The sequence below is a fragment of the Canis lupus genome, chromosome 25, assembly GCF_003254725.2.
Source record: "Canis lupus dingo isolate Sandy chromosome 25, ASM325472v2, whole genome shotgun sequence".
NCBI classification, from domain to species: Eukaryota; Metazoa; Chordata; class Mammalia; order Carnivora; family Canidae; genus Canis; species Canis lupus.
In genome coordinates this window covers 20,868,127-20,893,423 of record NC_064267.1, presented here as the reverse complement: position 1 = coordinate 20,893,423, position 25,297 = coordinate 20,868,127, and the positions used below count along the sequence as shown (strand labels likewise).

Below are 25,297 nucleotides of genomic sequence, written 5' to 3'. Positions count from 1 at the left end.
TGTTCATATGTATTCCACGCACAGTGCCAGCATTTGTCCTTAGGCCCTGCTGCTGCAGAAGTCTGGACTTACTTCTACCAGTTATAGAGTCAGGCACTCATTAAATCCTGTACGTTCTAATTCCTGTACCTCAGTTGGACCTGCCCACATCTTTGCTTCCCTGTTGCTTTTAGTTCATGCCCCTGTTCTTTCCTTCTTGGATATTGTAGGAAGCTTCTAGCTGCCTCTACATCATCAGCCTCACACTCTGAGAAAGGTCATCGTTCTGCACACAGAACTGGCCATGTCACTTCCACCTTCCAAAACCTGTGAGTGCACGCCATCCTTGGTATGATGTACCATTCCCTTCACTATTGGGACCAGCCTACCTTTCCTGCCTTCCTCCTCCTCCTTCCTTCTACATACTTCAAAGTGGTGCCTAATCATACACAGCTAACTGTGCCTGGTTCCCTCCAATCAGCATTTTCTTAAATATGCTCTTCCTCCTTTTGGGTCAGTTCCAGTCCCTTGCTCTATTTGGTAAAATCCTTTATAACTAAAGGGCCACTTCTTATAGAAGTTTCTTCTCAACCCTTCAAGACCACTTGGGTGTCCTCTCCTGTACCCCTAGTGGATCTTTGACCTTTTTCTGATGGGTCAGTTGTCACATTGTCTTCAGTTGTTGCTTTGCTTTTCTCACTCCTCCTACTAGGTTTGTGGGTGACGTGGTTAAGGACTGTGTCCTACTCCTCACCCCTGGCAGTGTGGCCAGAAACATTTCTCTGTTTACTATGTATTGATTCGGGTTGAACTGACCTATCTGTGTGCTTCTAAAAGTGACCTAAAAACAGTATTCTGTCCTTCTTTGATGTGATGATCACATTTGCCATCCAAGTGAGGAATTATCTTTGTGTTACTAGAAGCATCAAGAATCTCTACATGGATAGATTCTGGAGTATTTATAAGGAAGAAACAAAGACAGTATGGATCTTTCTGCAATATGATTGGACATTGAGATTATACTTATTATACTTAGCACTTAAATTACTTGATTCTGGAATATTCTCGTTCTACACGTTCTTGGGGGATATTCAGACACTACCTTACCTACCTAAAAACCCAATGTATGTTGATCTTAAAAGAAGTCATGGGAGTCCAAAATGGGACCATAACTTAAAATGGCCTCAGTTGCCTCCCAGTTTTAAAAAGGTAGTGTTTATGATGTAATGAGTATTTTAGTGTCTCTTGTCATTTCCCATGAAGTTGGGATTTTTTTTCTCCTTGCTGCATGAAGAGAAAGCTATCCAAGAATATGTTCTAAACTAAAAGGCAGCCCTTGTGTCTGTGGCATCATTTATGCACAAATGAAAATAGTGGTGACTCTCAGTAGATGTTGTGACAAAATCTAGTTATATAACTATAAAATTACTCATCATAGTTGATGGGGAAATGCCAGCTTGAGCTGTGCCAAGAAAAAACAACAATGTATATTCATTTAGTTCAAAACACCCTTAAACAAGGGGCCCTTTCCTCCCAAATCCCAAAATACACGGTCAATAGTCATGTTTTATTATGGGTGAAGAAACAAAAATAAAGTAAGATCCAACAAAGCTTCTTACTACTTGTTTTTAAGATAAAGTACAATCATTGGGAAATAGGGAAGAAGCTGGGTAAAGAAAGGACGTTTGGTGTCTGCTAAATATTTTCTCTTTTATTTATAGAAAATACTCTATGAAAGTTTTCCCAAGGGCCATGAGCAAACACATGAAGCTTAACAATTTGTCCATTGTAGCTTTTGTTAAACCCTGGTTTTGGAATCTATGGCCTTTGTTCTTGTATTTTGAAGGACTGCCTTTTAAACTGCTGGATTATGGTACTCCTGGTTTAGTCTTTGGTAGCTAAAATGTCTTTCACAATGTTACAATGTTATTAACTGAACTTTTCACAGTGCTGTCTGTCATATCCAACAAGCTTCGCAAAGTACATTTGTAGAATATTTCCCCAGTACCCAAAATGACATGATGCCTCTATGTTTTTCTGGCAATACACTGTGAATTTACTGTAGTTGCCACTGGATCCCACGTAAGTGAGGCTTCGTACAGCCAGTGCGTAAGCATGACTTTGGGTACTCACTATTAAGGAAACTCTACAGAACTATATGCCAGAATTTCTGCCATCAAGGAGCTCTCCTTGTAATTGAGAAGTTTCCTCAACACAAAGCTAAGAAAAAAAAAAAAAAAGCAAAATCATATGCCAGAGAGGAGTGTCACAAGTTTGGTACAAGCTACAGGTGCACTGGGAGATTACAAGGATCGGGCTGGCTGTGAGCTGTGAGCTTTGGGGCTGTAGGAAGGGGAAGGTAGAATTGGGATTGGATGTGGGATAGGCAGTCAATAAACATCTCCTCCAAGTGTCAGCAGACCAGCCAGTGCTTCTTCTACATACCCACCCTGAAGCTCATTGCACCTAGAGAACACATACTGAAATTAGCTGTATCTCTCTCCCTAGTACATTATAAGTGGACATAGCCTGTGGCTTATTGAGCTCTGTAGCCTTCTCACACACCCCAACCTGTCCCAGACCCTTAGCAGTGTGGCCAGCACATAATCAGTACTTAAAAAAAAAAAAAAAAAAAAAAAAAAAACTGAAAGAGCATGGTATGAGATTTGGTGAATTCCTACTAAAAACTTGTAATTCATTAGTGTTGATTAATTAAATGCTTTATTTTCAAAAAGAAATGTTCAGGGATCCGAGTGGGTCAGCGGTTGAGCAACTGCCTTCGGGCCAGGGCGTGATCCTGGAGTTCCAGGATCAAGTCCCACATCAGGCTCCCTGCATGGAGCCTGCTTCTTCCTCTGCCTAAGTCTCTGCCTCTCTCCTTCTGTGTCTCTCATGAATAAATAAATAAATAATATTTTTTAAAATGTTCACAGAGAGTTTTTGAGTAAAAATGCATTGATACAAACAACCTACAAATTACACATTATGATTTCTGTACTTTGATAACTTTTCAAAATGTGAAAGGATGGGAGTATGATGGAGGAGGGAGGAAAGAATTTGCTAACTGAAATGCCTGCATTAGAATCAAAATCTCTGCCTCTGTACCTGTGAAAGTCTCTAAGGGAACTAGTTAAAGTTCTGTAACAGTTGCTGTGTTTCTAGTGCAAGGTACCTACTGACATTATTACAATAGAACAGCAGTGTTCCATTCTCTTTAGTCTTGCTAGCACAAGGTGTTTTAAAGTTGAAAACCAACAGCCTTTGTTTGAAAACAGTTCTAGAGTTCTGCATTTTAAAACTCAGTTTGATCTTCCATTGATTGCATTCTTCCTAGTTGTGAAAAAAAAAAAGTTATATTTACTACATATATGTATTAGAACCTACCTTGAATTTTGTCTCGACTGTCATTCTCCCCAAACTATTTAGTCAGGCATCTCCTCTGGTGTAGACATCAGGGAGTCAGAGAAGAGTGACTCCAGATTCTGTCCTGAGGATGCTCAGTGCAGTGTCTCTGCCCAAAGGGGCCTTGTGTGTTTTCAAACTCGAGTCCCCGAGAAAGGACCCAGTACTGAAAATCCCTTGTGATTACTTCTGGTGGCGGGAAGGCAGTTAATATTGTCTTAAGTAAAAACAAAAACAAGGTATGTCTTTTGAATGCTTTGGTAAAAATCAATTTGAGAGGCCTGATTTCAGCAAAGGATGCCTTATACATAGTTGATAATTCTTGTTTTCAAGCTGAACGTTATAGAAGTGCTTTATGTACATTTGATCATGAATCCTTATAATTATCTTGTACTTCCTGAGTTCTTGGCCAAAAACACACAGCCAGTAAGGGTGGTCAGATCCCAGATCCTGGCCCAGTCCACCTACAACTCGAGGCCATGCTCTTAAACAACCATTCTGTATTGAATAGGTCAGTTTTACAACTTCCCTATTAAAAGGAAACCACAAGTTAGCCAAGTAAAGAAAACATTTACAAAGTCATAACAGGGTATGTGTCATGCTGTTGCAGCCTATGCTATCTCCCTTAGACCACGATTCCTGCTGGTGGAAAAATGTGTTGGCCTTCCTGGGGCAGGAAGGCGCTCAAGTCCACGGGGGAGTAATGGAAGCCTGCAGCACCAAGAAAACTCTTTGTCCTTTCCACTGAAAAAGTATATGGTCTGAAGCTAATATATCACCTCTAATTTATTTACCTCTTCAGTTTCATTGTCTACAGAACTGGAATAATTATTTCTGCCTTTGGAGAGAGAATCGTTTGTTCAGTAACTTATTGTCAGGGCCAACTTCACACACTGCAGGTGCCAAGATGAATGAGGCAGACAGAATGGTTAGTGTGGTCCTGGCACAGGATAGACATAAACATAAGTGCAACAGAATAGAGTTCAGAAGTAAACTCAATTGCTTTTGACAAAAAGGCAAGGTAATCCACTGGTACTGAAACAACTGGATTATCCATATGGGGGAAAAAGGAGTCTCAATCCTTACCTCACGCCGTATATCTACACACAAAAAAAAATACTGGAGTGGATCAGTGTAAAAATGGGGCCCAAGGCAACTTTTGGTGATGATGGAAACATTCCATATTTTGTTTATTGTGGTAGTTACATAATATATAAATTGTCAATACCCACTAAAATGTATACCTAAAATAGGCACATTTTATTGTTTGTAACTTATACTGCAATAAAGTTGGTTTTAAAAAAGAAATCATATCCCATCACCCCTTTGTTTAAAATTTTCCAGTGAACATTAGGTGGAATCCAAAGTCCTAGGTGATCTGGACCTGTGTACTCCTGTGACCCATCTTACAGTGCTCCATTTGCTTTTGTAATTCTTCTTGGAATGCTCTTCTCTCAGATCTAGATGTGGCTGATTCCCAAAGAGACTCCAGCTTAGGGGCCACCTCCTTAGTGAAGTTCCCACCTCCTCAGGGAAGTCCTCCCTGATTGCCTAACTCACCACTTGAGTACATGTGTCACTAGCTGAAATTCTTATTTACATGGTATTTATTGTCTGTTTTCCTCCATGACAATGTAATATCCACATAACAAGGAAGATCTGTCTTGTCCACTCTTCTGTCTCTAGGCCCTACAATAATGTCTGCCTAGTAGTTGATGTTCAGTAATTATTTAAAAAAATTAATATAAAGTAATGAGTAAGGAATTCAGATTCTATTATGTAGATAGTGCAGAAACACTGAAGGTTGCTAAATACAGAAACGGCATCATAGAATTTGTATTGCAGAATGGTTATAGGGATTGGATTGGGAACTGGGGTAAAATTGAAGGCAGGCAGATTATACAGGAGGCTACCACACCATTCCTGGTAAGGAAAAGTAAGGAGGGTAAACTGAGGTTCAGTCAGAGGACACAAGGGCTGGAACAATCCAAGCAACATTTAAGAGGTGGAATCAGCAACCTATAGTTCTGAGGGGACGAGGGTCATAGTGGAATTGAGGATTATATCTGTGCATACCTGAGTTAATGGTGGTGTCCTGAACTGAAATAAGGGATGCAGGAAATGTAGCACAGTTAGCAGATGAGTTTGGCTTGGGAATATTAATTCTGAGGTACTTGCAAAGCATCCTGCTAAAGTGGTTTGGTGGACAGTTGGACAGTGCGTAATACCAGTCAGCAATTCAGGAAAGAGGACCGAGGACATGGATTTGAGAGTCATTAGGCTGTAGGTGGTAAATAAAGGCATGGGAGTGGCACTTTGGTAAGAGCTGAGGGTAAAAAGAGAAAAGGCCCAATGATGAAACTCTAGGGGTCAAGTACCTCTTAAGGACTGGGAAGAAGAAGAGGAACCAGTGAAGAATGATGAGAGCAGTTAGGAGGAGCAGAGTGTGGAAGCCACGGAAGAACTTTTCTCACAAGTTAAGAGCAGCAGCTGTTGCCAGAGATCTGGCAAGAGAAAGACTGAAAACTTGGCAACTCTGAGGGACCGGTGGCTTGAGCAAGAACTGTATCTGTGAAGAGCAGGCAAAATACAGAATGTAGTCTTCTGAGGAGGGAGTGGTGGGGTGGGGGAGAGAGTTAGGATGAGATGCAGGGGATTCTTACCAAAAGGTGGGAAAGCGCGAATTCATGGCAGCCTGCCCTCGGATGAGAAAGCTATCTTTTGAGAAAGATAAGGATGCCACTGGGCTAAGGTGCTTGATTCAAAAGCTTAAGGATCTTGGGGAAAGGAGGATGCTGAACTGACTCAGCATGGATACACAGATTGCCATATGTCACCGAGGGCCTGGCTGGGGTTGGAGATGGTTCCTTTAGATATAGTTGTAGGGTTCTCTCCAGTAGGTGCTCAGCCTTCTGGGCACAAGAGCCAGGATGACAAGTGATCAGCTTGATCACAGGTGTATACTGGAGAGTAGTTGTGGCAGAAAGAGAAGGGCGTTGTGGTCTACATGACTGGGTCTAGACTGAGACAGAAGTGGAGCGTGCAGGTCGGGTGGCAGAGAGGGGGAGGTAGAGATAGAGACTGAGGGAAATAGAAGGCCTAGAAAGTCCAGCGAGAGCAGAGTAAGAGATCTCGAAGAATGGTGGGGTGCAGTTAAAGATGGTAGAACTTCAGAATTACATGGAACTTGGGAATTTAGAATTCCGAGAGATGAGAGGTCCAGGGTGTGGCTGCGTGATTGGTGGATGAAATGGAGGATAGAGATGTAGGTGACAGTTAGATCTTTGGATATAAGAGGCACAGCCACCATAATGTCACCCCATTCACACTGATGTCCCCCTGCCTCCGGGAGTCAGATGGAGACGGAAACAAGAGAATTCCGTAAGTGATCCCAAGTTGGTAGATAACAGTTACGGGGAACAGAGAGAGCTAGATGGTACAAAGCTCAAAGGAGCATGGGCAGTTGCTTCAAAGCAGGGAAGGCATATCTAGAAGCCATAAAGGGAGCAAGGAGAATGCCAGACTGATGTTGGTGGAGCCCTTCCAAATGCTGGTGGCACCCAAGCCATGACCACTGAAGTAAACTGGAAGGAAAGAGGTTAGGAAGGATCCAGGTCAACAGGTCATCTGCAATAGCAACAGGTGATGGGATAGAAGGAGACCTTATAATGCTAACTGAAAGAAGCCTGAATTGGTTTTGGAACTCTCTGAAGTCATGTGATACAAATTTCACATACAAAATATAGATTTGGGTGTTGGTGGTATAGTGATGAGCATAGCTGCCTTCCAAAATATAGATTTGTTCCTACTAAGAGAGCTCTATGTTTCAGTAGCAAAAATGATAAAATTATATTGTTACGATTTCTGCGAAAAATATAATTTAACATTCAGAACATCTTCTGATTTGTGTGTTTAAAACTTATGAAGGTGTGTATTTTAGCTGGGTTTCTAACGTTTTATAAACAATACTGTTAAAGTAATAAGTGCTAATATTTATGTGTGTGGGTTTTGTTTGTTTTTTTTAACAGGTTCTTAATCAAGAACCAACTCTATGGATCCAGGACAGGTTTGTCCCATGGTCTGCTCTGAAAGCGTGTTGTCCGATAGAAGATTTCATTGGCAAACCATCTCTGTTGCCTTATAGAGCAAGCAAAGAAGATGGATCGATTGAAGAACCATCTGCCTGTGTGCTTTCTACCTACTGTGCCCTTTGTAGTCCTAGTATCCACTCTAGCCACTGCTAAGACTGTGACTAATAGCACTTTAAATGGCAGTGACGTGGTCTTGGGCTCTGTGCCCGTAATCATTGCCAGAACCGACCATATCATAGTCAAGGAAGGGAACAGTGCCTTGATTAATTGTAGTGTTTATGGCATCCCCGATCCACAATTCAAGTGGTATAATTCCGTTGGCAAGCTGCTGAAAGAAGATGAGGAGAAGGAGAGAGGAGGAGGTAGGCTTTTAAGTTGTGTCAAATGTCATAAAATAGAAACCCATACTCTGGAACCCGTGCTGAGAATGTTAGTTGTTTTTATGCAAGTCATTTGAAGATCTCATTCTGTCGTCTTTTCTAAGGCAAGAGAAAAATATATATCCTTAAGGATCCAAAGCAATAATTAATTCATAGTTTTCACTCTTCGACTCAGAAGACAAAGGGCAAACATAAAAGTCTCTTAAAAGGCCTCTTGAAATTTTGTAATATAATGCATACAAAATGTTACAGGGATGAATATAAAATGGATCTTCCATTAGTATACGTTCCGTTTATAAGGGAGTTTTATTTTGTTTCATGGAGCTGGCTCCAGGAAACAATCTAGCAGTTGTTTATGGTTAAATGTCAGCTTAATTCATTGACCATGGATTTAAGGACCACACTTCTTAAAGGAAGTCTCTCTGCAAGGTTGTCAGCCACCGGCTAGACATTGTTCCATGTGCTCCTGAAGACCTGGCTGAAGTTTCTAGATTGTCCTGTTACAGCTGAGGCCAAGAGGGAGGGAAGATTCAATAGCAAAAATAACATGTGGCAGTAGGGGAATGTTTGGTTTTTAATGAGTGCATTTCTGGCCAAAAAATGTGAATCACCTACCCAAGCCCCAAGCTCGCTTCAGGGAAGTCTCCAACCAGAGAGAAGATTGGTTGGTCATTGTGAATCAACACATTTCTTTTTTCTGATGTGAGAGGTACTCGTCTTAAAAGCCAAGCCTAAACCTAACTGACCTAAAGGAGTTACAGTGCTTTCTGAAGCATTTACTGTGCGAAGTTAAGGAGCTGGGGGTGGGGGAGTAGAAAGACTGTTGTTCTAAAGTAGCAGCTTGTGAGGTTCTGTCACTTTTCATTCAGATCCTACTTCCTGTCCCACAGCCCTTCGACCAATGAATAAACCCCAGAGACTTTCTACTCCTAGAAAACCTACATTTTTAGCCTCTTTCCCTCATTTCATCTTTTTTAACCCTGAAAAAGAGTAGAGGCTAATGCCTTATGTCTTGTCCAAGAGCTGAGCAAGTGGAGTTTTCTTGCAATTACATGCTTCTGGCTCACAGCTGTGTTCCTCATAGTTAAGGCCGCTGGCAGTCCAGCTGCCTGGGATGTGGGGTTCCTTGTAGTGCTCTTATTACATTATTTTTGGTTAACCATTCAAGGTTGTGCAATATGACAAAGCCTCTTCCCTTCAATGAAAATACTGTAAATTACGTATCCTATGTGTGCCTGTCAGTTTAACCTAGGAGAGTGGAACTCTTTCCCGACCAAGTACGAGTACGGGGCCATAGAATGTTTAATTGGAAGGGACTTAGAGACAACATCATCCAGATCCCTCTCTTACCCACGTTTTCTCCGAGGTCCTACTGTTAAGTGGCAGTGACTAGAACCTTCACTACTGGCAGTAAGATGGGGCCACTACCACCCCTAGCCCACAGTTGGTTTCCATTCCTCCCATTCCTTCCTCCCAGACTACAAGTCTAAAGGAAGTGATATCACACTTGTGAAGGGGGCGGTAACCATGGTAACATAGACTCTCAAGTGCCTGTGCTTCATCAGATCTTTCTGTAGCCTGGGCCACTGCAAGGAATAACAAGGTACCTGAAGTCAGGGGAGCATGGACTCCAGACCTGAACCTACCTTTCACACAGACAGTGAAGCCCAGGTCATGCCCAATATGGAGGAGCTGGGGCTGGGGCACTGAACTAGAATTCTTGAGAGGAGGAGGACTGTGGGAGCCACACGGAGCAGGGGCCTGCATGTCAGGCACAACATTTTAAGTGCAGTCCTGAAGTCCCACCTTTTTGCTTCAAAGAGATCACGCATCGCCTCCTTTGAAATGGTCCTTATAACTGTTAACTCAGTCTGGCAAGTACAGCCTGCACCTTGCCATCTCTGTCTGTGTCCTTGGAGGCTGGACTAGATGGAAGCCCCATGGCTCAATTTCCTTTTGTTCTGCGGGTGCTTGGGTGGCCCTAACGTAGCAGCCTATCCCAGGACTCTGGAACCAGGAGTGGCCACTGAGAGCCTTTGGCGCAGACAACTGCTCCATCAGAACCCAGCGCTTTCATCATGTGTGCTGCCAGCAGTCTTGCTAAGTCAGTTAGCTGTTTTTAAATCTCATAAGGAAGATGCACTGCAAATTTTTAAAAAGAACTCATGATACTGGTACTTGATGTTCTATCTCAGCTTTTGTGTTATGATGCATAATAATAGTAATCTCAGAACATACATAACACAGGGTAATACACAAAACACTGTGCCTAACAACCTAGCAAGACATAAGAAGTAGCAGAAATGAGACTCCTGGTCATGAAATAGAATTTTAGTTCTCACATGGCCTATTAGAGGACGCATAAGTCTTTAACTCTTCCTTTCTGATGGGAAAAAAAATGCCCATATTAAAACCATAGACAAAACTTTCAGTTTTTAGGTTGACAGCCTAGAAGTTTAAATGGAGCCATGTTTCATTTATAACTCAGCAAAGAGGTAATTGAATACAGTGTGAGAAATGGTGCTAATACCCCAGAAACATTACCTAGATACAGAAGGCTACTGTTACAACCAAACTAACAACATCAATGTAATTTTCATTCACAATGCCTACCATTGATTAAGCCCCCGGACCAAGTTGCAGATATTATTTCTAATTCTTACCATAAGCATGATGGGTAGATATTACTAGTCGTCATATATACAGATGAGGGACCAGGTGAATAGAGAGTATATTGTACAACCAGTGTGGCCCAGTTAGTGTTTACCCTCCCTCTGTAGTCAGATCAGCATCTGCTCATCCTTTAGGTCTTCTAGGTGAAGAATGTTGAAGAGCATCTAACCCAGACTAAGCAAATGAGAGAAGCCTTCCTGGATGGAAAATGCATGATGACCACCCACATCCCAGTCACAGTGTTAGGTTGTGTACTGCCGTGTGTATACATGGCACATACAGACACACACACCTTATCAGAATCGTCTGTTCACTTTCTCCAGGAGCACAATACTGTTTACTGTGTGATTAACATGGAAAGGAACAATTTCATTGCTTGCTTATGCTGAAAAAGTGAGATCGCTATTATTCATTCCAGTACTGGCAGTCCTAGAAAGAATGGGGCTATTTCCTGTCTCGGACAGGAGCAGCAGCTGCTTTGCTTTGCTTTGCTTCCCTGGTGCTTGTTACTTCAAGTCCACAGGATCAGGAGAGGCTAACGCATAATCTATTTCTGGAGGAGGGTTTTTTTTTTGGCAGGGAGGGGGGTAGTTCACCAAAGGATGTGTTTGGGGTGGTCCATCAACCACATTACAGAAATAACTCAGAATTCGAGTAACATGCATAACCACAAATGGCCACAAACTGCATTGTTTTCAATATTTCTTTTGCGAGAGGTGAGTAGAAATATATAGTTGTCAGAAAGTATTCTGAAAAAAGTACCAGTTATTTCAGGTATGAATTAGCCAGTGTATTTTTGCCATGCCTTCTTGCTCTGACTTTAAGCCATTCAAATGCACATTAGCACCTTTATCAGATGATAAATAACAAGAATTTCAAGAAAGTCAACTGGCACAGGCCTTGGTAAACATGTCTGTCTTGTGAGCAATTACATTTGCAATTCTTCAAGTTTAGATTTGGGACTTTTCTGTGGGTTTGTTCTCCATACTGTTGCAGCATTTTTTCACCAAAAATGATTATGAATGGTCTTTCAAAGTAAACACGCACAGAGTAAACTGGACCGCACGAAGTTCACAATTATCACAACTGCTACTGAAGCTTCGTGGGGTTCATGGTTGTAAATTTTGCATTTTCTTCACATCACTGCATTGTTTTTACCTCCAGTTTTCAAATTTTTTGAATAGACGATGAAATGCTTATTAAGTACTTCTGCAAGGGACAACACACTGTGCCAGCCCAGTTCTCAGACCATAGCTTATGACCTCTCCACTTACTGCCTGCATGAGAAGGTCAGTTCCCACATTCAATGTAAATTATCCTTTGCCTCTAAGATCAGCATTGTGGGGCATTCAGAAGAACCACACAAGAGTCTTTTCTTTGCGTAAGTGCGTCAACTTCCCTGAGCCACAGTTTTCATGTCTGTAAAATAGAGACAATCCTTTTTCGCTAGCATGTGGGACTGAGAGTCTTGAATAAACCACTGTGTATGAGATGTTTTGGATAGTTACCTGGAACATACCAAGCTGTCCATAAATGGCAGCTGCTGTTACTGTTACTGGTAATACTGTCCTGTGTCATCACAGTCACAGATTCCAAGTGCTTAAATCCCTATGTCAGAATCCAGTGTGTTTTGAAAAGACAGGAAGTAAGTTTCAGGGTAATTTCTTATTCTCTAGCTCAGTTTCTCAACCTTAAAAGCTTTTAATTGATATAAGAGCTTTTATATCCCTTAAAATTTATTTGAAATTTCAAGACCATGTTGTTCCTGCTCTGACAGCAGGTTTGGAAGCCTCTCCTGCATCAGAGGTTTGCCCCTGCCCCAACATTGCTCTTGGGTACAAAGGGCAACTGATATCCAATATGCTTCTATCTCTGAAAAGGCACTATATGTGGCAATTACTAAGCATAGCTAGCATACACAAGATAAACTTTATATTTGTGTAACTCAGTAGATCTCAGTGGGTCGGTCTGTTTTCCACCAGAGGCCATTTGGCTAAGTCTGGAGATATTTTTCAGTTGTCATAACTTAGGGGAGGAGGGAAAGGCAGGGGGGAATTGTGCTACTGGCATCTGGTGGGCAGAAGGAAGAAATGCTGCTAAGCACCCTATAATGCACAGGATAGACCCCCTACAAAGAATTATTCTGCATAAAATGTCAGGGGTGTCAAAGTTGGGAAACCCTGATCTAACTCAAAGAAGCATTCTTCAGCTAACCAAAGAATCATTCTAAAGTAGATCTTCAGGTCAGTTGTTTGAACCTTCTGTATTTCCCCATAAACGTGGTTTAATTTAATTTATTTTGGTTCACTGAGCCATATCAAGAGCCAAGCTGATAACTACCCACCATTGATTGTTTTTCTTTAATGAGGTGTGCTCCATTTGGGATATGAGTTCAGAGTGCTCTAGTCTTAGCTGTGAAAAGACCCTTCCAGATCCATCTCAGATAAAGATGACAGCTGAGATTCCCCAGATGGAAGTTATTTATATGAACCCAGCGTAGGGTGCTCTTGTCTTGGAAAACCACCTGTAGCTATTCTCAGAAAAGACCATTGCTAGCCTCTGTGGAATTACATGCTTGGCACTTTTTTAAAAATTAGGATCATCTGATCAAATTAGCTAGAGGGTCAGATGTTTCCTTTGCCAGGAAATGAAAAGACAGTAGCTTCTTTTCGGATATTATTTATACCGTTAAGGAGAGTGTAACTGGAGGCTCTGAACAGCATAGCCCTCCACCCCCACCTTCCTGCACCAAAAGCTGAGCTAAGCCCGTATTATCCCAGGCTACCTTTGCTCCACATGATGTAGGAAATAGCTTATTAGAGCTGCCCTAGTACACTCTGAAGAGGTCTCTTGGGAGGACTGGGGCAGAAGGCTGGCGGGGGGTAAGGGAGGGCACAAGAGCACTTGCAGCCTGCAATGTTATGACCAGAGTCTTTGCAGTAGCTTTAAGGAGCTGTCATCTACTGCAGAAGCCCTGGAACAGGTGCAGCTATGCAGTGCTAAATTTGTTTTCAATTATGTTTTGTAAAAAAGGCATGGATCCTTTCTCTTCAGTGGTCTATATTTCACATATTGGAAAAGGAGTGCCATGTTTATAGACACCTACACACACGGGCATTTTTTTCCTATTTAAAAGAATGTCAATTCAATGTGATACTCCTTCAAGTGAACCTCATCCTCCCATTTATGTTTGCATAAACTCTAATTGGAACTCTTACCGCATAAAAATGTTTAAACTTGGTTTCAAGAAAGTAGCCTACTTATTTTGGCCAGTTGAACCCTCCTCCTAAAAGGCATGGGTATGTAAGGCTCAAGAACCTACGTATCTAAATGGGATTGTGAACAGACTTTTAATCTTTTCATACTACTAATTGGAGAGATAGACAAGCCATATATCAGCTTGTTTGCACATTCACAGAAAGATATCTCCAAAGAAAAAGAAATCCTTATCGCCTAATAAGTAATTGAGGGGAAATTCTAAGAACTTAGTATTTGGGCATTAATTGTTAATGTCAAATGCTCCATGATCTTCAGGAAAAGCTGGAGAAATTTAGGGTTGTAGTGGACATGATGTTTGAAGGAAGCTGTAATTACAGTATCTTTTAAGTTGTGCTCTCACTTGTTTTATGGTCCTTTAGGCCCAGGAGGTATCAATGCTGCTCATTTCTCCACAGCAATAATTTGGTTAGAAGTTGTTTGCATGAGCTATAGCTCTGATCTGGTGCCATTCAGTGGCTAGACTCTGAGCCACAGTAATCCTGCAGGTTGACTATAGCCATGTGATGCCGTTGATCTGCTTCTTTCATTACTGGATGATCTACCTAACTGACACCGTCCTACTGACCAGACATTGTGCTTTCTGGAGTGACTTCCCCCTGTGTGTGTGTGTGTGTACCCCCCAGTGAGCACCATGGTACCAGGTCACCCACCCTTCTGTCTTGGGCCTGAGGTTACGGCTTCTCCCAAGAATGTTGACAGGAGAGGAAAGCTCTGGAACTATATCCCTGGAAGAAAAACTATCATGAAAAGGAGAATTTTTTTTGTTACATTCATTGTTGATTTTCTTACATTCATTAATATTTTTCCAGGCAATTTTGGCTTATCTGATTTGAAGAATATCAAGAAATCTAAAAGTGGGTCACAGATTACATTCAGTTTGAATTTTGACAGATGCCTCCATATCAACCTCCCAAAGGTTTTACCAGGCCCACTCCCACCTGCAGTGTGTGAGCATCCTTTCTCCATTCTCTCAGCAACGTCATGTCTAATCGGTGCCTTCCCGCTTTTTCTGGCACTCTGAAAAGTGTAAAAAATTATGTTTTTTAAAACTAATCTCTTTGAATTCCATCAGTTTTCCTTTATAGTTTCTGGGATTCTTGAAATGCTTAAAAAGGCCCTCCTATCCACAGTTTATAAAAATGCTTTTATATCCTCTATTAGTTTTATACTTTTAATTTACACTTAGATCTTCAGAATACTTGGAATTTATTTTTACCTATCATATAAGATAGGAGTGTAACTTTATTTTCTTTTTCTTTCCCTGCTTTGAAATGTCTTCCTTATTTTTAAAATTCCCATGCCTACTGGCATCTGCTTCTGGTCTTTCTGATTGTCTTCACTGGTTTAATCAGAGGGAGGAGAAGGCTTTCTCAGGGAATACGATGAGATGTGAGGTGGGGTCTAAACTGGACTAAGAATGTGTGAGGTAAGGGCTTGGAGTGGGGAGGGAGGAGAGCTTTCCAGGCTGAGGAAACATGTGGCAAGGCCCTGTGGCAGCTCTAAGAAATGAAACAAGGCCAGCTTGTCAAGGGAAAAGTAGTCCTGCAGGATGAGAGTTTATCGTTCTCCCACAGGATAAATATGAAGCTCTTGAACATTCTGGCCCTGCATTCCTTCAGCCCCGTTTCTACCCTAGCCCTTCTTGGTGTTATACATGGTTTGTCAGCTGGAGCAGCACAGCTTCCCTCTTTTGCTCATACACTCCCGGCATCCCCTTCCTGCCTGCACCACCCAGCCTGCCCTCATCCTGGCCTAGTACCCCACGCCTCTCTAAGAAGCTGGTGCTCCACCCCACTGCCCTGGGCCAGCACACTTGCCAAGTGATCCACAGTTGTTTGTAGCAGTCTGGGCTGGATGGTTTTCTCAGTTGGGGATCTTGTCTTACTCACCTTTGTATTTGCATAGTCTAGAGTGGAACTTGGTGCAAATGCAATTTGCTCAATAATATTTGTTGACTAAATGCGTGAACAAAATTTAAAAAGATCACTGCCCTTCTAAAAATGTCAAGTTTTTTTGTGTGTGTGCAGCATAATATACACAGCAGCACAGCTACGAAATAACATCTGTTAGCTTTTTCTTTGCAAAGGAGAGATTGTCACCACACTACTTCTGTTCACACATGGGAGATTTTTCACGTGCCTGGAGTTTCTTGGGGAGACTGTGACAGATTCCTGAGCAAACTCTGGTCTCCAGTAGCGTAGACTCTAGCAGCCCTTCTACCGCGTGTGGCAGTACTTTAGCATGAAGCCTTCGGGTGAGGGTCACCAGGACCACAGTGGGACCAGAGGAAGTGGGGGAAGGGGTTTCCCAGGGGAGAGCTATGCTCTGAGCAAGACACAGGATATGAATGAACGAATCACCATCAGGGGCGTTGGAGAAACATTTTACACGTCATCTTTGGTAATATATTCAGAAAGTCATGGTTAAACATCCGCCTCTTTCTTTCCTCCAAAGTCATTGCATGTAGAACTGACTTGGCATCAGCTGCTGACATTTTAGGGTTTTATTTGTGCTGAAGTGATGCAGCTTAATGAAAATTCAACACATAACTTTGACATTCCCACTCAACTAACATGGCCCTGTATACCCACTATATGTATAGCACTGATGGCTTCCAGTGACAGGCATTGTGGGTTATATTTGTTTCTTTAACTAAAGTTAAAGTCAAAGGACCCTTCCAGAATGAGTCTCTAGGCAAGGATTTATAGCCTGAGGTGAATGGCAATGTGCAGCATAGAAAATTTTCTCAAGATGATCCCAGCTGCTGGGTTACATATGGAGATTCTTTGTGAGACTGGGCCCAAAGATGTGGGAGGACCCTCCCAGTGCAATTTGTGCCATCTTCCTTATTTTCAGGGCTGCAAATGGTAATAGAACATGCAGAAATCTTTATTTTTCACTAATCAAAAGTCAAACTGAGATTGAGAGGAAATTATACAGAGTCTTAGTATGTGTGTGTGTGTGTGTATTGGCTACCAAAGACTTGCTTTGTGACCCATAACAATTAAAATACAAGTATCACTGAAATTATTCAGTATGAGGAAAAAGCTGTTTGTAGTACCATCGGATGCCTGCCTTAATAGTTTGCTGTTCTTTTCTGCTTTTCTCCTCCTATACCCAGGTTAAGACTACTTTGGAGGTAATTCCTCCTTAACAGGGTGGCCATGGGTTGTTAGGAGGTGACAATTTGACCCTAATTATTCCCCATACCTCATCCTCTCCCATCCTATTCTCTATTATATTTTCTTTTTAAGATTTTCTTTATTTGAGAGAGACAGAGCACAAGCAGGGTGAAGAGCAGAGGGAGCCGCAGACTCCCCGCTGAGCAGGGATTTCCCCCATGTGAGACTTGATCCTGGAACGCCAGGATCACAACCTGAGCCAAAGGCAGACACTTAACTGCCTGAGCCACCAGGTGTCCCTACCTATTTTATTTTCCAACAAAAGAAGAAAGGTAAATTTGAGAAACTACTACAAGTATAGTCTGTAAGTCTTTGGAACCAGATACCTTCCATTTCCATAATCTTCCAATCAACTAGATTTTTTTCCTGTGCCTATTGGTGTCCACTTTTATGAAACATGTAAATTTTAAGAAAATGAATGGATAATTTCCCTTGCCTCAGATTATTTCCATACTTGGATTGATCTGCAGCTGAAATATCTAAATCCATGTTCAGGGAACAAAAGGGGTAGAAGGCTTGCCCCTGCGCAATCTGAACAAGAGATGTCACAGACTGGGTACTTAGGTTTGTCTGTTAAGAAACATTCACAAGAAACTGAAAATTCACTGGATTTTCCAAACCAGTGTTTTCTACTCCTAGGGAGAATACACTGGCTGACTTGTTAGAAAAGGGTTACTCTGGGACACCAGGAACCACTCTTCACAGATGTTCTTTGAGAAAGCAAAGTAATAGGATGGCATCTACAAGAGGCATCCTGCCAGATCCAGCGTGGCTAGCAAGTAGGAGGAACTGTAGGTCCTTGGAAGATACCTCATTACTTCATGTAGCTTTCTTAAGAAGGTTCCTTGGAGCAGAAGATGCTGGAAAAAAAGAAGGCCTTTTGTTGCCTCATTCCATAGTTCCTTGAGATAGTAGTCATTTAGGTGCTCACAAGTTTAAAAAAAAAAAAAAGTGGGGAGGAGACACATTGCTTGTTGCTTTGGGGAAATATCAGACTTTAAATAGAATGAAAAGTCACTGCCAGAAGGGGAAGAAACAAGAAAAAAATACAAGTCAATAATAGATACTTAAAAGGAAAACTAAATGTTACATTGCCCCATCTCTTAGGAAGGTTCGGTAGTTGGCTTAGGGAACTGGAGTGCTTTTATGGAGAGATATCTGCCTGCCTGCTCCTCAGAACTCCCAAGAGGCCTGATCTGGACCCCTTCTTTCCCTGTAGGACAATGTAGGGTGGTAGTAGGATTTCAGAAAGGCTCAGACACAAGACCTGGAAGCCAAATGTTTTACCATGTTTCCCAGGGGTCTTCTGACCTGTGAGTATACAGACAGACTAAGAATCAATCCCAACTAAAGAGCTTCTCCTGATTTACAACCTCATTGCCAGAGCAACACTAGATCCTTTCCAGGCCAGGGAGGGAAATAAGAATTGCACTTATCAACAAGCATTCTCTATTATGTGAAGCTTCCTTTCAACTTGATGGGTCTATAATTTATTTGCAAGGCTAAAGCAAATTGATGGTAATTCATACCCAGCCTCTTAATGTTCACATTGTTAGCTTGTAACTTTTAAGTACTATAAACAGTTCATTATAAGTTCTCAAAATTAATGACATCTAATGTTTTAATTAACTGAGGTTATACAGAGATAACTCCAACCTCAGATAGGAGAAACCCAGGTAAACAATTATAATTTAACTGCCTTACTCCAGATTTTACATTGATCCTGAAATACTTTCTATTCTGAGAAGCATTAATCTCCCCAGTGAACATGTATTCAACAGAGTCATGCTCCCAGGCAGGTTAGAAAACCAGACACTATGTTTATGTAATTCTTTAATAAGAACACAATATTTTCCAGATAGTTTATTTTTCCTATTTTTCACAAGGCTGCAGAATTATGTAGTATGGTTTATGGCTTTAAGAGTGTAGCCTTTTTAGCTTGAGTTCATCTTTTTGCTCTACTACTTCCAAACTAGTGACCTTGGGAAGGTGGTCTAATCCAACTGTGCCTTAGTTTCTTCATCCTGTAAAACAGAGCTGATATCAGTACCTACCTTGCAGAGTTGTTGTGACGATCAAATAAGTTAGTATGTGTCACTGTCTGGCACACAGTAAATATTCATTGTCATTATCCTTGGTGGTAGTAGTAGCAGTAATAGATGTTTTTAGTAACGTGAGATTTTGTAGACACTTTGATGGGAGCTGTATGTTCTTGGTTGAATTCTCCACTCTTCCTTCCAACAGGAAAATGGCAGATGCACGACAGTGGCCTCCTGAACATCACCAAGGTGTCTTTTTCAGACCGAGGTAAATATACATGTGTTGCTTCTAACGTCCATGGCACTGTGAACAACACGGTGACCCTGAGAGTCATCTTTACCTCTGGAGACATGGGCGTCTACTACATGGTCGTCTGCCTTGTGGCCTTCACCGTTGTCATGATCCTCAATATCACCCGCCTGTGCATGATGAGCAGCCACCTGAAGAAGACTGAGAAAGCCATCAATGAATTCTTTAGGACAGAAGGTGCAGAAAAGCTGCAGAAGGCATTTGAGATTGCCAAGCGGATCCCCATCATCACCTCAGCCAAAACTCTAGAGCTTGCCAAAGTCACCCAGTTCAAAACCATGGAGTTTGCCCGCTATATTGAAGAGCTTGCCAGGAGTGTGCCTCTGCCTCCACTCATCATGAACTGTAGGACTATCATGGAGGAAATCATGGAAGTAGTTGGACTTGAGGAGCAGGGGCAGAATTTTGTGCGGCATACTCCAGAAGGCCAGGAGGCTTCCGACAGGGATGAGGTTTACACGATCCCAAACTCCCTGAAAAGAAGTGACTCACCCACTGCAGACTCGGATGCCTCATCACTGCATGAGCAGCCCCAGCAAATTGCCATCAAGGTGTCTGTTCACCCACAGTCCAAAAAAGATCACATGGGTGACCAGGAAGCTGTACAATTTGAGGTCAAAGATGAAGAGGAGACAGAACCGTCTGCTGAACATTCCCCAGAAACTGCAGAACCTTCTACAGATATAACATCCACAGAGCTAACATCTGAAGAGCCAACACCTGTTGAGGTACTAGATAGAGTTCTGCCACCAGCTCACCTGGAAACTCCAGAGCCAGCAGTGGCACATGACAGAAACACCTGCATTATTTATGAAAGCCATGTCTAATATCAACTATGAAAAGCTATGCATATCACGAAAATCAGGGGCTGCTCCTTGTAGTGCAGATGTAGTTCGCACTTGCCGCTAAGCCTTACCAGGAGACTCTGATCCCTTAGGTAGGAGTGATGCCATTTTCAAAGGGGAAACACCTGAGTGCAGTTTATTATAAGCCTGGAATTTCCCTAGGAAAGGATGTGAGAAACATCAGAGTGCAGAACTGATAATACTGGGCAGAAGGTGTCTGTCCACGTGATACGAATTTTAGAGGCTCTTCTCTGCCAAACATCTTAATGGGTGATGCCCTTTCGGCAAAGAGAATATTACCGTAAGATATTCTGAGCTCAAGAGCCCTCCCTGTCCAATGCACACTGCATTGCAAAAAAAAAAAAAAAGAAAGAAAAAAAAACAACAACAACAACAACTATAGGTCTGCTACAATAGCAAATGCACGTACATGGGTTTGTTGCACTTTCTTCTCAGTTTTTATTCCTGTCACTGTTCCTTTATAATGTAGTAGTTGTTGTTATGTTAATACTAATTGCTCTTCGGTTTAGTCCTTATACCCACTTTGTCCTTATTTCCCCCTAGAATGTGTACCTCAGAGGCTTTGGTATCAGTCACCAGTACTGGGGCTCATATCCACAAGTCAGTTGTAACGTTCCAGAGTACTTACTAGGCTCGTTATTTTTGTCACTTCTCAGGCTTATGTTCATACATCACTTTTTTTTGTTTGTTTCCAATGAAGCTGCTATTGTGAAACTGAGAAAACCTTTGCCCAGAAATAGCACTTTAATAGCCAAATAAAAATGTGTTTACCTGTCCAATTCTGAGAGGCTTTTGATGAGCCCAACTGAAGTATGGAGGGAGACTGTAAAAGGTTGAATATACCGATATTACCCATGAAAACCGCTCTTTTTATGTTTAAGTAACATCATCCTACAAACAAACTGATTCTTTATGTGGAAAATGTATTGCTTCTGAAGACAGAGGCATTTGATGAATCCCTGTAGGTTGTAGAATATTGGCTTCCCAGAAGGGCTTTGCAGAGCCATATGCCATTGGGTGATTCAAACACTGGATTTGGGTCAGCAAAATAAAGATCTGTGAAGCCGTATAACCAGGTCCACTGTTGTGAACTACAAAGCTAACCATTGGTCTTGAAGGGGAGACCGAGGGGTTAGAAAAATGGCATAGGGAACTGTGTCATCAAGTTTCATGCCAGATTGTGGAATCATCTTTTAGCCTCACAGGAAAGCAGTTAGATGTGAGGCTGAATGATGTTTTGGAAAGAAGACAGAAGTCAGTCTATGCAAAGCCCAACATGTTACCCAACTGTGCCAATGACCAAGGCCTGGCTTTGGGCAGGTCTGGGTGTCGGTTTCCTTATTTGTCAGAGGAGACAGACTAGATGGACTCTGAGCACCATCTAAAGAGTCTGACTCTCTCACAGAGCCAAACTGATATCATCATGCTTTCTCTCTGTCCAGTTACTTAACAGATTTTCACTTTTCTCTCTGGATTCAGCTCACATTTTCTTATGCTGCATTACTTATTCAAAGAGGATCAATTTCAAATAATCCTAGCATTTTAAGCAAGTTGTGGATCTTCTTTCCCAAAACATTATTAAGACCACTTCTATAATTGAAATTTAATCTAATGGTGAGAATTAGTGGTATTTCATTTTCACTTAGAAGCAGGGGGGAGTAAACTTAAAGTGGTTGTAAGGGTCGTGGCTATATCAGGTGTTGGGGTCAGGACATTGGAGGTTACATCTTTTTCATCTGCATGATATGGGGGTTGTACTTGAAGAGTCACAAGATCCCACCAACTCAGACATTTACTGCTTTATGGAAAGTTTATAATCTCCCAAGATGGCCCCACTGCAAGAGACAACATTGGAAGCAAAAATGGATACAGGAGATTGGTTGCTTTTGCTGTCCAAATTTTACCACAAATATATCTGGCTCTGCAGCCTGAAAGCAGTGGGTTTGCCTTTAAGGGTGGCGTGATAGGCCTCTTTATTCATAGATAACTAGTGTGAGAGGCAATCTAACAAGACATGGAGTTTGGTCAGACATCACTTGGCCAGAATGAACTGCTGGCATCTAGTTAGAAGTGTCTCAGGTGGTTACATAAAGCAAGTAGTAGTATGGCAGTCAGGAGAAACCATGACTTCTATCTGGGCTCTCTGGACAAGGATTTTAGGTATTCAGGTTGCAGAAGAGTTTTATCTCCACTTCTCAGAATATAAACATTTTCCACTCACTATGGAGATCAGCAAATTCCTAGTATGGATCTATATGCCCAAAACAATAACAGAGATTTAAGCTCATTTTACGATATTGTGCGAACTTTTCCCCGTTCTGTTCAATTCTCATTCCACCCAAACCCATGTGCATATTTCTGCATGGAAATTACAGAAGAAGGCATCAGTTCCATCTAGACATTGATTAGGGATTTAAAAAATGTAAAGTCAGATTTTTTTACGAAGCAGGAGCAGAAATGTGTGACCAAAGAATGTTCCAGATTGGTTTTAGCTTCTTAAGACTGGGGAGATTATTATATAGGTTTTCCAAACTTTTCCCCTCTAAGGCATCAAAAAGCTCTTGATATAATAATAGCCAACCTAAAAGGAGGTCAGCTTACAATGGAGATTTCTCCTTCCAGAAATTCTGCGCTCTTCCTATCAATCTTACAGCTTCTTTATGAAATAAGAAAGGCTCTCCTTCTAGAATATAAAATGCAGAAGACCTCGTGACTTTCAGCTGATTTTTCAAAATAAACTCTTCAGCTTCATAGAAATTCATAAAAGTATGGCTGTATGTGTGTGTGCTTGTGTGCACGAATGCACATCAGGCTCCTTTGGGCAGTTTAAAAGCTTAACACTAAATCCCAAGCCATGTCCTGTGGGTCTTATGTAGTCATTCTCAATATCAGTTTCTGGTTTCTGAGTCATATCTACAGCAACTTTTTTTTCTTGAAATTCTGAAAATGATTCAGATATGTGTGCATATTCAATTCACTTAGATGACCTGTAAACTTGGACGGTATTTATTCTAAATGGAAAAAAAATTTTATACTGAAAATCTATGTAATTTATAATGGTTTTGTTTTATATATTATATTTTCATATCTTTAGGGCACATCTACTGTTATCATCTTTTTGTATATCATACTTTGCAAAAAGAAATACTAATACTTGACTAAAATCTCTAGGAACCAAACATGACCTATAATGGATAGAATTTGCTTTAAAAATATCTGAATGTTCTCACCCGTTCCAAGCATTATTGTGCCATTATATCTGGAATGATTTGTCTCAGATGCTTATGAGCATTCCTCTTTTCAAAAGTAAGGTGAAAAGGCCTGATATCCCACACAACGGATTCTGGAATCTCCTTCCTTCATCTTTTTTATTGTTTGGTTCATTTTTAACTGCAGAAGTCTATGTTAAGTGTCCCTTTGAAGGGCAAAGGTGAGATCAGAAAGCAGTTTGATGAAAAGAGCTATGGCTGAATTGAGCTATGGCTATGTAAATTATTTAACAGACTGATGATATGTTTCAAGTCTAATGCTTAGATTATTTATTGGTGATCTAGGACCTGCTCCGCTCTTCAGCACATGAAGAAAATGTAAGGCACAAAGAGTATTTGCATGTTGTGAGCAGGCACCCTTTCCGTGTAGTGCAGCCAAAACAGATCAGCTTAGCTATTATAGAAACACTCATCCCGGCCACTGGAGACACAGTTTTAGAAAGGCAAATCAGACACCTTTTATTCACAGATTGAAATACAGTGTTGGATCAGTGCTAAACGTCTTTTAATGGCAGCCCCCCATGGTTCTGCAAACAGGGGATTTCCTCTCAGTGTTTTAGGTGGAAAGAAAATGGAGCGTTTAACTTATCTTTCAGATACTCTATTTTGTACTCAGTGCAGTTCCATTACTATTCTGTACCCTTCTTCACAGATCCTTTTGGCATTCCCTTAAAATTGTAATCCCTGTTTCTACCCCTGCTTTTTAAACTCATTTATGGTACTCTTTAAACCTACCAAACCTCATTGTATATTCGCACACATATTTTGAGCACCTGATATCTTCAAGACACTAGTCATTTTTACATTCACCTATTCATTTAAAAATCTCTCAGCAGATAACAAAGGTCATTTTCCTAATGACTTTTTTTTAGAGTTTCTACAGTGATTAATCAGGTTTGGATTAAACAAATCAATGGTGTGGGGGGAAATCAAAACAGAATTGCTTAATATGTTTTCCAAAGGACTGAGTGTGTGTCTGTTATACAAGAAAGTATCATCTGAGGGTGATAATGATCTTTGAGATTTTTTTAGAGATACCATTTTTAAGGGGGCTAATCCTTAGAATACCACAATCAGAAGTGAAGCTCTTAAAGAATGTAAAAATAGAAAACAAATAGTTCTAAGAATATTCTGGCATAAAATCAGTTTATTTAACCAGTAACAGAAGCCTTCTAATGTATCTGTCGGACACCATAGAGCTGCTTACAGTGAGTTAGGGTCAAAGAAGATGCTTGCTTGCACTTATGTTTGGCTTGCTATCTCTCTAGTTTTGAATGTCCTTTGTTAAAATTGGAAAATAAGATGAAAAACGTTATCCGGGCAGAAATGTCAAATTGTTTATTTTGTGAACTACAATTGTTCACTTTTTAAAAATACGTTAAAGATATATACAAATGACTTTTAAGTTGATGTTACAGTAGCAAAACAGAAAACCACGTGCTCCATCCTGTATTTTGATTGTTGCTTTAATAAAGGATTTGCGCAGGTGTGTGGATTATGTGTCCTGTCCCTCCTAAAGGGCACATAACTGTGGCCTGATTTACTCCTTCCAATGGTAGGACACCTGTCACTGATTCTTTTCCCTACCTTTTGCATCCACGACATATCTTGGGAGAAAAGGAAAAAAGAAATAATTTGTATATAAAACTACAATATCTATCGAAATTCAGTAACCTTAACTTCATCCTAACACACCTTATAGCAATGTATTTTTATCTATATCAAGAAATCATTTTTAACATGTAACATCAAGCATTCTGTAGAGAATCCAAAAAGATCAGGAAACTCCCATGCTCAACATGTTTCCACAGAAGGTATGAGTAATAG

At 41.1% G+C, this 25,297-nt stretch overlaps 1 protein-coding gene across 5 annotated transcripts in view; it reads left to right on the top strand.

Moving 5' to 3' along the window:
• Window positions 1-24,965, top strand: part of MFAP3L (microfibril associated protein 3 like) — a 38,040-nt gene extending 13,075 nt beyond the window's left edge. Inside the window, exons 1-3 of one of the 5 annotated variants that reach the window (XM_025462853.3) lie at window positions 6,576-6,762; window positions 7,410-7,834; window positions 19,231-24,965. In XM_025462853.3, the coding sequence (XP_025318638.1) occupies window positions 7,540-7,834; window positions 19,231-20,162 (1,227 nt within the window). In that variant the 5' untranslated portion in view covers window positions 6,576-6,762; window positions 7,410-7,539 and the 3' untranslated portion in view covers window positions 20,163-24,965. The other 4 variants (XM_025462854.3, XM_025462856.3, XM_025462855.3 and 1 more) reach the window with 4 other exon arrangements.
• Window positions 24,966-25,297: the final 332 nt, after the last annotated feature.